Source organism: Malurus melanocephalus, unplaced genomic scaffold, assembly GCF_030028575.1.
Source record: "Malurus melanocephalus ecotype Western Australia unplaced genomic scaffold, MMel_1.1 scaffold_872, whole genome shotgun sequence".
Classification (NCBI taxonomy): domain Eukaryota; kingdom Metazoa; phylum Chordata; class Aves; order Passeriformes; family Maluridae; genus Malurus; species Malurus melanocephalus.
In genome coordinates this window covers 101,543-115,950 of record NW_026624104.1, presented here as the reverse complement: position 1 = coordinate 115,950, position 14,408 = coordinate 101,543, and the positions used below count along the sequence as shown (strand labels likewise).

The following is a 14,408-nucleotide window of genomic DNA, read 5'->3' as shown; positions in this document are numbered from 1 at the left end:
GAGATGCGGTTTACATAAGTGTTATTGGTTTTATATAAGTATGTTATAAAGATGCATAGAACAAATTCAGGATCCTAAGCTGCATTGAGATACTATTATATGCACTCAGTATGGCACTGTTTTTTCTATAGTTTCTTACATTGAAGTTTTTATCCCTTTTTGCTGAAGCTATAATGAAAATATTCATATTCACCACAAGATAGGTTACATAAAATTTTCAAACCCTTCCTTAAAATTCTCAGATGTCTGAATGAGACAAGTGATTTCTTCTCAAGAGTTACTATGYATAAAAACAATAGTAATAAGTTTCAAAAAGTGGAAAAGTAAAATTTTTATTGAAGTATGTATTGTTACATAAAGAAAATTTCTGGGCATGGAACAACTCCATAGACTACAGGAAACTTCAAGCTGCACCACCAAAGCTTTGACTCCTGTGGCAAGACATTTATAAGGACAATTTCACAGTCAAGGGGCTCCTTCAGTGCACTTATTCCATATATTCCTATTGCCATATTTGTGTGATCTTCAAAGAGGTGACACTAAGTTTGAGATACTGACAGGATTTCTACCGGTGTAACAGGAGCCTAGTGGTCCATGGGCTCAGTGGACCCATGGGTGTTGAGTGTCATTTTCACTTTCGTTCTACAGCTAGAGTTTATAGACATATGTCTAGACCACATTTTGCTCATAGATTCTACTTGTCTTTGTGAATGAAACATTTCCCCTTCAAATAATATTATTGTTGTTATTATTGTCATTTGCTTAAAAGATTATTTTCTAAAAGTAACTACATAGTAACAAGAAAGTGATTTAGAGCACTAGGAGAAGGCAGCTTCAGTTTCACTAACACAAAAAGGAGAAACGTTGGCTTGCTTAGTTGGCTTGTGCTCAAGATTGCTTCTCTTAATGGTAGGAAAGTTTGAAGTTAATCTGGAAGATCCTGCTAAATGATTCCTTGTCTTGTCTTTTAGGGGAGGCTTGGGAGTGTGTGAGGGTGTTTGGGTTTATTTTTTAGCATACTCGCATCGCTTGTTGCATTGTTTCAGGAAGGTTATTCAAATAACTTAGTTCCAAATTGCAAAATGTGTCCAAATAGGGGGGAGGGGGTGGGGAATGGTTTTAACCTGGAAGGAAAAGAGCTGCCTTTCTCCCGTGTTGTATAGTGATAACTGGGTATGGTGAGAAGAGATTTCAATGTGTTTAAATTAAAGAAGTAATGTTAAGATTTTCATTTCATTGTCTTTGTCCTGAAAGATAAATTGTGATTCCTTTCCATTGTAAAGGGGTTGCTTCAAACCTGTAATAGATGTGATTAATACAGGCAGAAAGAGATTACAGGTCAATTACCAGAGAAGCAGCTGAATCACAGATATATGGATAAATTGTTGAGGCTAAAAGAATTCCCACTATCCATCCTACATGCATCCCTGTGTATAATTTGACTGGAAGCTACTCCAATACATTTTCTGAGTAGGAATACGTTTCCCAGACTGCCTATTATATTTTTCATTTCCATGTATTTCTGTACCACTGGGAAGCAGAAATGAATAGGTATTAAAATGATACTTTMTTGTATAAAAGCAAAATTTATCTTWAAAAATAAYCTTGGTTTTTCAACAGAGCTGCAAAATGCAGGCTCCAAATTTGGTAAATCACCCATTTTATCTACATGTTTTGCATTTGGGTTGGGTTTGATTTCTTTTTTCCAGAAGCAAAATTGAACATCTGAACCTGTTAAGCTTATTCAACTTTGTCGAAACAGAGAAAGGAAAAAGTAATATTTTTGTTGCAGAAAAAGGTTTTAAAAATACTTTGACATAAGAACTTTGGGAATAATATCTCTGAAATGGACATGGTTCAGTTTTTATCCAATATGGAATATAATTGTCACTTGGGCTGGTATAATGCCCTGAACATGGGAGACAAGTAAGTAGCAATGTCCAGTTRTCACAGGGTCACTTTTCAATGTCCTGTTAGGACTTTGGGGTGTTAGAGGGGAATGACCTATCTGGCTCTAGTCTGCTATTTAATACAGCCTTGCTCTGTAWGTCCAAGACAAAACGAGCACTTTCAGGTCTCAGGGATAATTCTGAGCTCACAGAATAGACTGAAGTGCCTCAGAAGACTTCTTGAAGTCTTAATAGTTAATATGGCAATACAATAAGCAAAAGCACCCCACATGTGGGACATGGGTGTATGAATACGATAACTTACTCTTGGTTTGTTCTTCTGGATTTGGTCTAAAATGTAGATCTTATGTGTCTTGTTTTTTGGGGTAGACATTCAAGGTTGCAAAACTGAATATGCATTGATTCCTTAATTGTCCCATTTTTCAATATTTCAAGTTTGATTTGAACTTATTTCAAAGCTGATTCTGTTTTTATCATTAAATTAGACTTTTCACTCTAAGTAAGTAGTTGTGATCTGAATTCATTAAGCTTGAATATGGACTTTTCACGGTTCTTTAACCATCATTTAAGAATTCACATAACACCTCTTCTCAATAATTGTTGAAGGAATGACTGCTATAACTAAAGCAATCCCAGCAATCCACATGCAATCCAGACTGCTCGGAGGTGTTATCGCAGCAAGAATGGTGTGCAAGGAGTTGGGTAGGAAGCTGAGCACAGGGGTTTATCTGTCTGTTGGATGAGCTGTAGCATTTTATTGTCTTTGTCATTTGGGTTTGGTTCTCAAGAGAAGAATGATCTTAAGCAGTTGTGCTCTGACCAATCCTTCTGAAACCACAAGAAGTGGATAAAAAGTTTTTTTCTATATTCTCATTTTTGAATTTTAATGAATTCATAGAATAGGAGAAAGTGGTTCTACCCTCTCRTCCYGAATATTTTCTGCTGTGTTAGTGCWGAGCAGTATTAAAAYTATGGCAGTAGATACAGCAGMTTCAGGGAGAGGTGTCTTTTGAAAAYTCAACTCCAAATACACTTCTCATCATAGTTTCAGTATTTATTTTGGTTCCTCAGTCAGTTTCTTTTTCTTTCTTTGAAAGAACTATATTCATTTCTTGAAGACAATCAGAAAAGAAAACTATTAAAAGAAAAGGAATTTTATGATTGTTGYCTTCTTGAGAAAGTTTTAAAATTATATTGCTTAGAAACTGATTTTTAAACTTTTTTTTTCCTGTTACTATTTCTACATTCTCTTTAAAACATCTGCAACAAATTAAGTTGTCAATTATGATAATGGAAATGCAAATTAACCTTTCGGAATTCAATGAGTTATAAAAAAAACTCGCACTCCTGGATTTCTTGTTTAGAACAATCTAAAAGCAGTTGGACACTATGATGTATTTAAACAAATCCTTCTTTGTCTTCCTGCCAGACCTCTGCAGGAACTTATCAGTAGCAAGTACAGGTAGTTAAATGAGATCTTCACATTCYCTCAAACTGAAGTACAATTAAGCAGCTGTGTGGATTTTTTCATTTTCTGTTACAGCCTAAGATAATGCTACAATAAACCCTATAATCAATGACTTAGTCCAATCTAAGATCTCCATCTTCAGTTGCTGAGAAGGTCACACCTTGGGTCGCCCATTTCCCCATCAGGCTTATTTCCTATGCCTCCAAATTAGATTTATAGAGTTTGAAAAGAGGCTTGTTCTTACACATTACCTTTTAAAACATGCAATATGTCCACAGCCTTCCTTCACTGAAAGGAAATCAGCCTGTTTTTTTGTGTGTGTAAGTTGTGTGAAATTATCTAATCAGCAGTGGCCACTCCTGATTTATAGAAGTTCGAGAGGCTTCACTCTGGTTACCACCATTCCTGTGCACCCCAGGAAAAGGGCTGTTTGCACAACCCTTTGTGTGTAGTTAAAAATCCCCACTGCAAGAGGATTGGAGAAAGTGGGTGTTGCTGGGACTGTCTTTGCAAGCTGCCTCAAGCCTTGGTTGCAAACAGAGCTTCCTTTATCTGTGATAGTTTACCAGGACTCAAGGGACACTTTCTCATCTTCTAAGTGTACATTGATTTAAACAATTTCTGGGTTATTTCTTAGGCACGTGCCTAGTTGTTCTTGGTCCCTAAAGATTTGGTAAGTAAACTGTAAGGCCAGGAAGATATATTTAATTTCTGTATTTCTTTGTTCATTTATTAAAAGTCGGTAGGATTTAATTAGGGCATTTTGTCTCTTCTAATCACTGCATAAGAATATGTATTTTGGTAAATCTATATTCTTATCTGGGAGGTCAGGATTAAGAACTTGTTTCAGATGGGCAGGATATGAGTGGAGAAAGGGTGAAATTCAGACCATCTTACTGAGCTGGTGAATTCACCAGGCAAAGGCCATTTGAAGTCTGGGTGCAACAGTGCTCTCACATGAGCAGCAGTGACAGCCACAGGCAAATGAAATAAGGCTAAAGCCATGAGATATCATCCATTGCCTCTGACGTATCTGTGGCTGAATAACGTGGCTAGAGTACAGCAAAGGCTCCATGGCATCATTTATATTTCAAGCATTTGTTTTGTTAAGCAAACAAGAAAGCTTTTTTAGACAAAGAGTTCAATGWTATTTAAAATTATAGAAGAATTCATTATTTTTAAAGAAACTGATTTCTTTTTCTAACTAGTTTCTTTGAAAATGGAAGAAAATTTAGCTTTCCTCAAGCTTCTTTTCTCTCCAGAAAATATTTTTCTCATTGCAGAAATGGTATTTGTTCTTTCCAACAAGAATTTCAAAGATATGCTTTTAATGGCTGTCCAAAAATATCTATTAGYATTTTGGAACATGGGAGTTGTATGGTACCAGTTTAATATTAACCRTCTCCATTCCGTAACAATCTCCTGAAATCCACCATGTCTTTTAGAAGTTAAGTCTAAGAGAGGCATTTCTTAGAATTTTCTAACTGCAAAAAACAAATATTTCTATACAGAGACTTCAGTTTTCTAGTGGCATCTATTTACTAATGTAGAGGAAGCCCCTTGACAAGTTGCTTGACAGAGTAGTTTGTAGCAATGTGGCCTCGCTGCTGCTTCACTGCTTCTCTGCCTTAAAAATGTCATCTAAAAATAAGAAAGCTAAAAAGCATTTGTAGTAGACTTGCTCACATTGCCTAAATTACAGYACAAGATATAGGAGGAGGGGGAAAAAAGCAAACAACACTGAAAAATTAATCTGAAGGTAATATTTATTGCAATTACCTGAGCCATAAAAGATAATTTGTAACTTTAAAAAATGAAATTTTTTTCTTCCTTTTTTTCTTCCTTTTTCTCTTTCCTTTTTTTCTTTTTGTTATTTTTTCTTGTTTTTCTCTTTTTTTCTTTTTCTTTTTTTTCTGTTTTCTTTTTCTTTTTCATTTCCCCCTTTCATATGGCTCATTAATCATTAGGAAATTTCCCTGATTTGGGGCAAGCCTTCCTCTTTAAAAAGCAGTATATAGACAGAAGACAGGTCCTTATCTTCCTCTGTTTCACAGAAGAGGGAATTTTTGTCTCCTTTTCTCTCCAAACTCTTTATTTGATTGACCCATGTCTTCTGATGAAAGGCAATGTGTACCGTGAAATATTTGATGTTTTAGATACAGTCCCAGCTTCTACAGCAGAAGAGGAAAACAGAGCAGGCTGGGGCTCCTCTGCAGTGCCCTGGTTTAAACCCTGCAGTGGCCTGGGTGAAGTGGTCAGCAAAAGCAGAGAGAAGGCAAAACAAGAGGATGAATTTCAGTTAGAAGGGGGAAAAAAAAAAAAGGCAGCAAAATCTCCTGTGTGCAACGTGATCTAAAGCACCTGAGATCATTTTCCAGAATTAATGAGACTTCAACAAGACTGCAGCTTACTGACAGTGCTGATCCTTCGTTCTGATGGTGTTCACGGTGATATTGGCTAATAGCTTCTTTCAGGAGCAACATGATGTATTAAAAGCATAATTCACTGAGAAAAGACTTGTTCTCCTAGAACCACACTGACACAAAAATAAATCTGTATGAAATTTTCCTGTTGCTAGATTGCTACAATGTGCAATCAGTGCAATCAGTGTTTCCACACAGACAMCACAGACTTCCATCTCCACCTGGTATGAATGACTGCTGGTCCTGCTGGATGCTTTTTTATTTTTCTAGGATTTTTTATTGTTGTTGTTTGGGGTTTTGTTTGTTTTTTTTTTTAGTTTTTAAAAGCTATTTCATCATGCTATGTTTTACAGATCCATTTTTAGGAAGAGGTATTGGTATTTATTTTGTAGTAGGATGTTCATTAGACATCAGACCGGTCATTCTTCTTTTCAACTCTCCTCACAATTTTATGACCACACCGAGTCTGCTGTACTTTATTTCTATGAGCTTTCGCTAAAAGTTGACTTGGGTCCCTGTGCTTCATCATGGGTTAGGCTGTTCTTTAGATAAAGAAAGTTCAGAGTACCATTCCTCCTGATGACCATGCTYCTCTCTTCTGCTGGCATTTCCTTATTTTGCCCATGATCCCTAAATCCACACACTGGATTGTCATGCAGATGATTTGCCACCTCCTGTGCTGACCTTTGCAATGGATTCTTGTTTTAGCTCCATAGATTTTTGGAAGTGTGGTAGGAGGCTCATCTTAGCCTCTGAACCCTCTCACTGATTTGGGTAGGGAATTGCAAAAGCAGTTTGATTTTTATAGAGCAATTAAATAGCTAGGAGGTTAAAATCTGCTGCTTTCCAACTTCTAAGGTTGCTATAATTTGTTTCATTGGGCCTGCGCAGTCTGTTACAGCATGTGCTCACATGGATTCAGGTGGAGAATTGGAAAGATTAATCCTCTCTGCCATGTTATGTAATTGCTCAGTGTGTGTTTCAAAACCCTTCTGTACAAAAACCCCAAACCTGACAGGATGGAGTTATCAGTTCAGACCCATGACTCCACTCCTTCTCAAGTCCCGACTTTAGCCCTCCTCCTTCCAGAAAAGTGCCTGTGGATTGCATATAAAGTGCAGGTTAAAGTTCTTGAATCATGGCCTCTACAGAAAATCCTCAGACTTGTTGAAAACTTCTAATTAATACTAACAGATAAGACTAAAATAATAGGCAAGGATTATAAAAGCAAAATATTCTCTGACCTAACCCTTGGAAAAAACAGTGCAAAATAAATCAATCAATTTGTAAAATGTAGCCTTGCATGTAAGTGGATGAGCAACCAGCAGAATCCCCTTTTTCTCTGTGTCATGCCTTCAAAAAGCTTTATGAATAAGAAAGAGTTTACAGCCAGCACCTCTCCTGGTGCTGGGAGATCTCCCTTTCTGCAGACTCCAGGCCTCTGTTTCTCTGGGCTGCCACTGCCAGAGACACCAGAGTAAGGGTCAGAAAAATATTTTGCAGATATTTTTGTTTTATCGTTATCGCTAGTTATTTTGAAACTGAAAACATGAAACTTTTCTTTATAGGTGTTGTGCTCTGTTTGGAGACTGCAGGGATTTTGCTGCCAGAAAGTTTCACGCCATATTTGAAGTCTCTCTTTTCAGATTATAAAATAATGAGCTTCAAAGCAAAATAATGTAATATGAAAACATTACTRTGTTAAGGTGAATGTGGGCTTTAACTCCTTCAGATGTGAAAATATCAGACACAATTTCAAAATAATAAATATGAGTGTTTTATATATGCATATGAATATATATGCAAATATGTGTATAAGTATACATACATGTATATGATAGATCATCCTGTTTTAAAGAAATTTCTCGCTTTCTTTAGAAAAGTACAAATGTTCAGTAGGCTGAGAAATCGTATTTACTGCTTTGATTATATCTACATGTAGGCTCTCAACATCCAAAAGGAATAAGGACCATAGGTTATAAACAAGTTTTAACAACATATTTTAACAATACAGCAATCAAGGGAAAGCAAATTTGGCTTATTTGGAAATTGCCTAACTGAAAACAATGAAGTAAAGACTAGATTGCTCAGGAAGAATTGAGCCTATTTCTGAAGCAATGTGTACAAAGATATTGAAGAAACTATATTTTGTTTTGTTTTCTGTTGCTTTTGTTTGGTTTTGTTGGGTTACTTTTCATTTTAACAATAGATATTGCTATTGTATAATTGTTTATATGAATAGATTGTCTCAATTAGTACTTTCCCAGGAGTTAGTTGACAAATGCTGAATGTACTAATATAACTGTGGCAAAGTAATGATCATTGGAGGTGGAGGGAAAGTAAGTTGCAGGATGATAATGTTTATGAGTGTGCCCAGAAGCTTTTTGCATTTAAACATAATGCATCTAACTTACTAAACTGAGTTTCTAGATAGTCCTGTGTGTTTTGCTAATTGTCATAACTGCAACCTAGTAAATGTATTACATCAGGGAAGTACTTGTCTCCCTAAATGTTGTTTTTCTTTTCTAATCTTGATGGAGATAGGAAAAGGAAATTAGGTCAGACAAAAAGAAGGTAGTACGCTTAAGGATAATGTATCTAACATGGCATTAAAAGGCATTGCTTAGTTCTCTGCTTTTGTTCAAGGAAAACTCAGTGTAACTAGAGGATTTTGAAATGGTTTCATTAAAGAAAAATAAAGATAGTGGAGCTATACAAGGAGAGACCAGAAAGCTGAATAAACAGAGCTGAAATGTAAATGTGCTGGAGCTCAAAAATTAGTTTGTATAAAATATTTGCTGCAGACTGTGCWAGTTGTTGCATAAAAAGGCTGTTTCAGTAAGGCTGGAAAAGATGTGCTCCCAAACTAGGAGCTGCCATAACACTGACAGTCTGTGTCCAAATAGTGACAAACAGAAACTTTGGGGTTGTGAATTAAGCTTCTCCCTGCTTAACACTGGCAGTCTGCAAGAGAGGAAAGGATAGGAGATAAATGTGCTGAAAAGGATCTCTTCTTAGAACCTTCTTGCCCTCTTTTCAGCTGTCCATCAAGGCAGCAATGGCTAAAATACGTGCTTGTCAATATGAGACATAAATAAATTTTGGAATGGATCCATTTTGGATGCATTAATGGATTACAAATCCATTTGGGAATGGATTTACACTGRCTGTTAAAACTTCTAAGAAAGCATACTTCCAGTATGCAAAAATGATCTGATGGTCACGCAGAAGTAGGGGAAACAAGTTCTTGAATCTTCTTTACTATTCGTATGAAAATGTTAACACAACMACCCATTCCTGTATCAGTCAGTTTCATTTTAGCCCATATGAGTTCTTAGTTTTGCAATATTTTCTAACCAAAAAATGTCRCTAGGGTATAGCAAAAAGGCTGGCACTTGTAATAGCAGAATTCAAGAAAAATAAATTATAGATTTTGTTAAATTATAAATTTGATTTCTGTGGAGATGATGGGGAAGAATGAGGTGGTAATTTTCTTAAAACAGCAGAACTTTACATTAGCTGTGTTAATCTATCATTGCCAAATTATGATATTTACAGGAGAGAAAGTGTTTGAATTTATGGCTATACTTTTTCTTGCTTTTCTGTTTCTGTTTCCTTTGCTTTTCTGTTCAGTTCAGTTGAAATTTTTTGAGCATTGTTTTCTTTGCACTTTGCTCTCCTCAACAAAATGTTGACATCTTGTCAAAACCTAACTTTCAAAATGATATCTTATCAGTGAGGCTGGGAAACTTTGGCTAAGCTAATGAAAAAGAGAGTTTGGTTTCCTCAAAGTCTTTGGCATCCTGGTGTGTCAGTCCTGAAGTGCACTCTCTGCAGTGAAAAAGCAGAAAAGATCAGGCTCGAACATCTCTGGTGTTATGATGCATCCAGCAGCAGATTTATTTTCCTAATAATTAGTAACCAYCGATGAGATACCGTTGTAATGCTGAGGATTTAGCATCAATCTTGTTGACAAGTTATTACAGTTATCTACATGAAAATACTTTTATCTATGTCTTTTACATAAATCCCTGGAAACAGGCTGATATGTTTTAATMGTTTTCTTTAAGGCTTTATTTGCACCTGCCTAAAACAGCATTTACTTTACTAAGTCACTTAAATAAAAAGAAATAATCCAGATTTATGATGTCTTGTGAAGCCTAATTCTGCCCTCTTCTGCATATATAACTTATTATAACTATTCCTTGAAGAGCTATTGCTTTGTGCCACAAGACTTTTATATCAAATATGCAAASCACTTAAATGTTCTTTCTCTCTTTCTTTAAGATACCTGGGCTCTTTTTCTASGAAATATTAATTTGATATGTTATGTGCAGATTCAGAGCTTCACAAAAGAGCTGGAYCCTCATTCCTTGCACCAAAGAGATGTGGAGATGGATCACAGAAATTTGTTATTTCTAGCCCCTGAGTGATGAAAGGAGTGGTATAAGCTGGATCAGTGTCCCTCTGCTGAGCAGTGTGGCAAAAAACTCCTGAGGAATTGAAGGTCTGGAAGTGGATCTAACCACTGACCATTGACAAAAGTCAGAAAAAAAGGCCTTAAGATTTTCTTCCTGGACAAAACCWCTCCCAGACTGTCAAGAGCAAAAGAGCTTTGCATGAATATCACTCATTTCAAGTATTTCTTATCTACATGTGTTGCTAAAAAATTATCAAGTTAAATTTTAACAAGATGGGTGTAGAGCTTAATTATTTTATTAAAGAGCTACATAAACTTGCTGTGCATCATCACACTTCATATCTCTATTATGAAACCTCTGCAATACCCAAATATCCACCAAAGATTTTTCCATTCTGAGCGTTTCATYGGGCTGTATGGGGTGGGCATGACTAAAGATTGCCTGTTACCATACGGTGAGTGCACAGAGCTCATCAGCACTGCTAATGGTCACAGTCTGTCCCATGGTTTAAGCAAGCATTATTTTCCAGTGAAAAGAATGKCTTTGAAGACTATTGGCATTCTAATGGCAGGGGTTTGTATAAAATCTCCCTTTTAAATGCCGTGATCTGTTGACCCTTGTTTTGATTTCAGTCTGAGGACAGACTTCTAGCTGTCAAAACGAGGAAAGGTAGAAAGGGTGGTTGAGAGAGTGACCATAAAGCATTCTCTTTTTTATGTATGTTTAAAAGGTGGACTACAGCCAAATTGCCTTGTGATAAGATTATGCTTCATTTGGTTTCTTTTCTCCTTCCCTGTGATGTGCTTATATAAGCCTTGAGGATATTAAAATATACTTTGACCCTTCACTTCATAATGCAAGAGGAAGATTAGACTCTTTCTCCAAGAGTGGTGGCTTGAAGCAATAAAAAGAGTGTACGTAAATAAACCTCCAAAAGAAATTTCTTTGATAGACGACTCTTGACAATACAGAAAACCTTTGAATGCACCATCTGAAGCACGGAAGGAATTTCTGTCTCACAGATGAGCGCATTCAAAAGAACCATAACAAAATAGGGCACTACTTTTTTTTTTAAGAGGAGAAAGTTCTGCTTTTGACTTATAGAATTATGTGGTGCTGGCTTTCAGTAAAAGCTATGTARCAGATTGCATTGCAGTATATTTTTTTTCCAAGAACTCTCCTCAATAGTGAAAGATAGAGAACTTCTGCTTTTGACAGAATGCAACCATACAATGACCTAGTCCTGACCTAAAGAGATCATCTCATCTTGTCCGAAGACAACTTCATATCCATTTGTCCTTTCAAAGAAAAGGCACAAAAAACAGGACTTCTAAAGATTGAGTGTATAAATACAGCCGGAACTGACAGCCCATCACACAGGGCACTAGCCTGGAACCCTTCAGGAGAGAAGTAGCCTGTGCATGTATTGGATGTGTGTTTCCTTTGGTGGCACACACCATATTTTATGTATGCTTGCTTTAATCAGTCAAAATATTTTCAGATATATTTACAGAGGAGAATGAGAAAATATAATGAAAGAAAATATGATTGAGAGAAAAACAGCAAGTGAAATTTAATGATGATGGGATGTGGAATAATTTTAGTGACCAGTGTGCAGTAATAAGTGTTCACCTGTAAAGAATTCAAATACACTTTGAATCATTAAATCAATAAATATTAAATGGATTTGTTTCTATTTCTAATGATGCACCATGTTACAGTAACTCCCTTAAGCCTACAWATCTATCATTTCAGACAATATTCCCATAACTGAGGTCAGTTTATTTGAACATGGCTGATGTCTGCAATCTTCTTTCAGGAACAGGCTTAGTGTGTGTGTATGTGTGTCTGTGTGTGTAGAAAAGACATGAAACAATTGAAAAGAGAAAGAAAGATATGCCTCCACTTCTGGAGGAGATTGAAACAGCTGCTTAAAAGACCCTTGTCACTTTTGGTGGAGTTTAGAAGAAAGAGCTGAGAGCGATTTCTTGCCCACTGAAAGTACTTCTAGAATGCAGCCAGGGAGAAAGTAATTTTACCAGTAATTTTACAGTTTGGTCAGTTTAGAAGTTATAATGGCATTTCATAAAGACCTATGTGTCTATTTTTAAGCAATAAAGTTTCTTAATGCTTCTTCTCTTTGAATGGACCACTTCAGATTCAAAGGATGGTGGCTCTTTATAACATTTGACAGTAATGCTACTGAGCAGCTTTTCCCAGAATGGAAAATCAAAGTGGAAGAAGGAATAGTAGAAATGTCTTCCTTCTGATTCTGATATCAGTTTTACCTTCTTTTCTTCCTTCATCTTCAATCACAAAATAAGAATATTTAAACCCAAGACAAAGGCAGTCTGCTTCTTTCAATATTTTTTCTGTCCTCCAGTTTTCTTCCCTTCTGTTCCACTTTCTCCCTCTCCCTTCTTTAAATACATCAAGTGGAAGTGTTGCCAGTTTACTGAACTAGTAATGTTGCTCTCAGAGCTGCCTGTGTGACTCGTGAAACWTTTGATCAGGACAGGGAGGACCAGATGAATTTCCTTTGAGGCATATATTTCTACCTTTAGCTGTGATGGTTCTTCAAAAGTAAAGCTGCTGTTTCACCTCCAATGCATATCTATAGTGTTCAAAAGGCAGCCAGGGAACTTTCACTCGAAAATTTAAATTATAAATCTTAACTGTGACCTTCTTAACTGTGCCCAGTTCTTTTTCAAAACTGGAACCTTCAGAAGACAACACAGCAGAATTGATTTGCTGTTCCTAAGAACCCCTCCAAAGCTCAGCTGATCATTTGGCAGTAGTCAGTTGGGGCAGCAGTGGTCCAGGGAAGCAGTCCTGTTCCTTTTTATGAATTAAAATAGACTTGTACTTGTAAATGAATGCCAAAAATAGTATATTGTGAAGCAGCAGATTGTGGAAGTGTAAAGACACATTAAAAGTGTATTTTAAACTTTCTAGTGGTACTTATGTCTCTTATAAATAATATTAGTAGGATGATGGTGGATGGAGGTAGTTAGCATTGATACCCAAAAACTGGAAGGGAAAAAATCTGGTACTGGGCTAAGTTACCCCAGAATGGATGGGATTGGGATCGAGAATGTTTGCATCTAGGCATTAAATATTTTCTTGTTCCAAGTAGTGTTAATAGGAAACATGGATGATGTCATTAGAGTTGAACAACATATTTTGCAAGCAGAATGTGATGCAATTGGGGGGAAAGTAAGAATTTATTTTAAGCTGCATAATTATGCACCAGGTGTGGACAGAAAAACATTGACAAGAATTAAAAATATTGTCAAACTCAGCATTGTCCCAGTTTCAACTGCCCCTTCAGTTTTAAGAAAGTGAACATTAAAGGAAGATAGCTGATATTAATTTTGGAGATGAAGTATGCTATTATATATCTCACCATTTGTAAGATGCAATGAGTTATTCTATTTCTGTTCTAAGTCTGCTATCTGATTAGTTTAAATATCTTTATTTAGTGGAATGATGCTGTATCAGATCTTCTGTCAAGAGGTTTTTAATCAGTATCAAGTCAGATGATTAAGGTAGGATGATTCTATAACAGACACAAATGCTTCACTGCCAAGTTAACAAAGTGAAAGCTATTCCAGAAAATAAGCAACATCAGTTGAGAGTTCAAAGGAAAGAATGGTTTTACAGGAATAAGCAGCTTCATTAAWCTCTATTAATGATCCCTGTAGATAAATTTTGCATTTAAATTAATGTCTTGCTTCTGGAGAAAGCAGTATTACACAGCTACAAYCAATGATGCAAAGAGATTTACATGAGCTGAACATCTGTGATTCCCTGACTACTGACCTCCAAAATAAGCAGTTCACTTTTTTCCCCCCTCTCCCTGCTAAAAGACAGCTGTTTGAATTAAATTCATTCTTTATCCTTGCAGGGTCTTCATTCTGGTGCTTACTGGATATTGTTCCTATAAAGAATGAAAAAGGAGATGTAGTACTCTTTCTGGCCTCTTTCAAAGATATAACAGACACAAAAGCGAAGATTGCTGCAGAAGACAAAAAGGAAGGTTTGTGTGAATTGCAAAATATTGACAAGAATGAACATTTATATGTTTTTAAGAATCACACCTGCATGAACATTCTCTCTTGTGTATACTTTTCAATATAGAGACCTCCTAGCTTTCCAAAAAAGAAATTAATATATGACATAGAAT

General features: G+C 36.1%; 1 protein-coding gene across 1 annotated transcript in view; it reads left to right on the top strand.

Annotated features, from left to right (window-relative positions):
- Nucleotides 1-14,408, top strand: part of KCNH8 (potassium voltage-gated channel subfamily H member 8) — a gene marked incomplete at its 3' end in the record, with an annotated part of 163,175 nt that overhangs the window by 55,319 nt on the left and 93,448 nt on the right. The window contains exon 3 of the mRNA XM_057385811.1: nt 14,130-14,261. Within this exon, the coding sequence (XP_057241794.1) occupies nt 14,130-14,261 (132 nt within the window). The remainder of the gene's footprint in view (nt 1-14,129; nt 14,262-14,408) is intronic.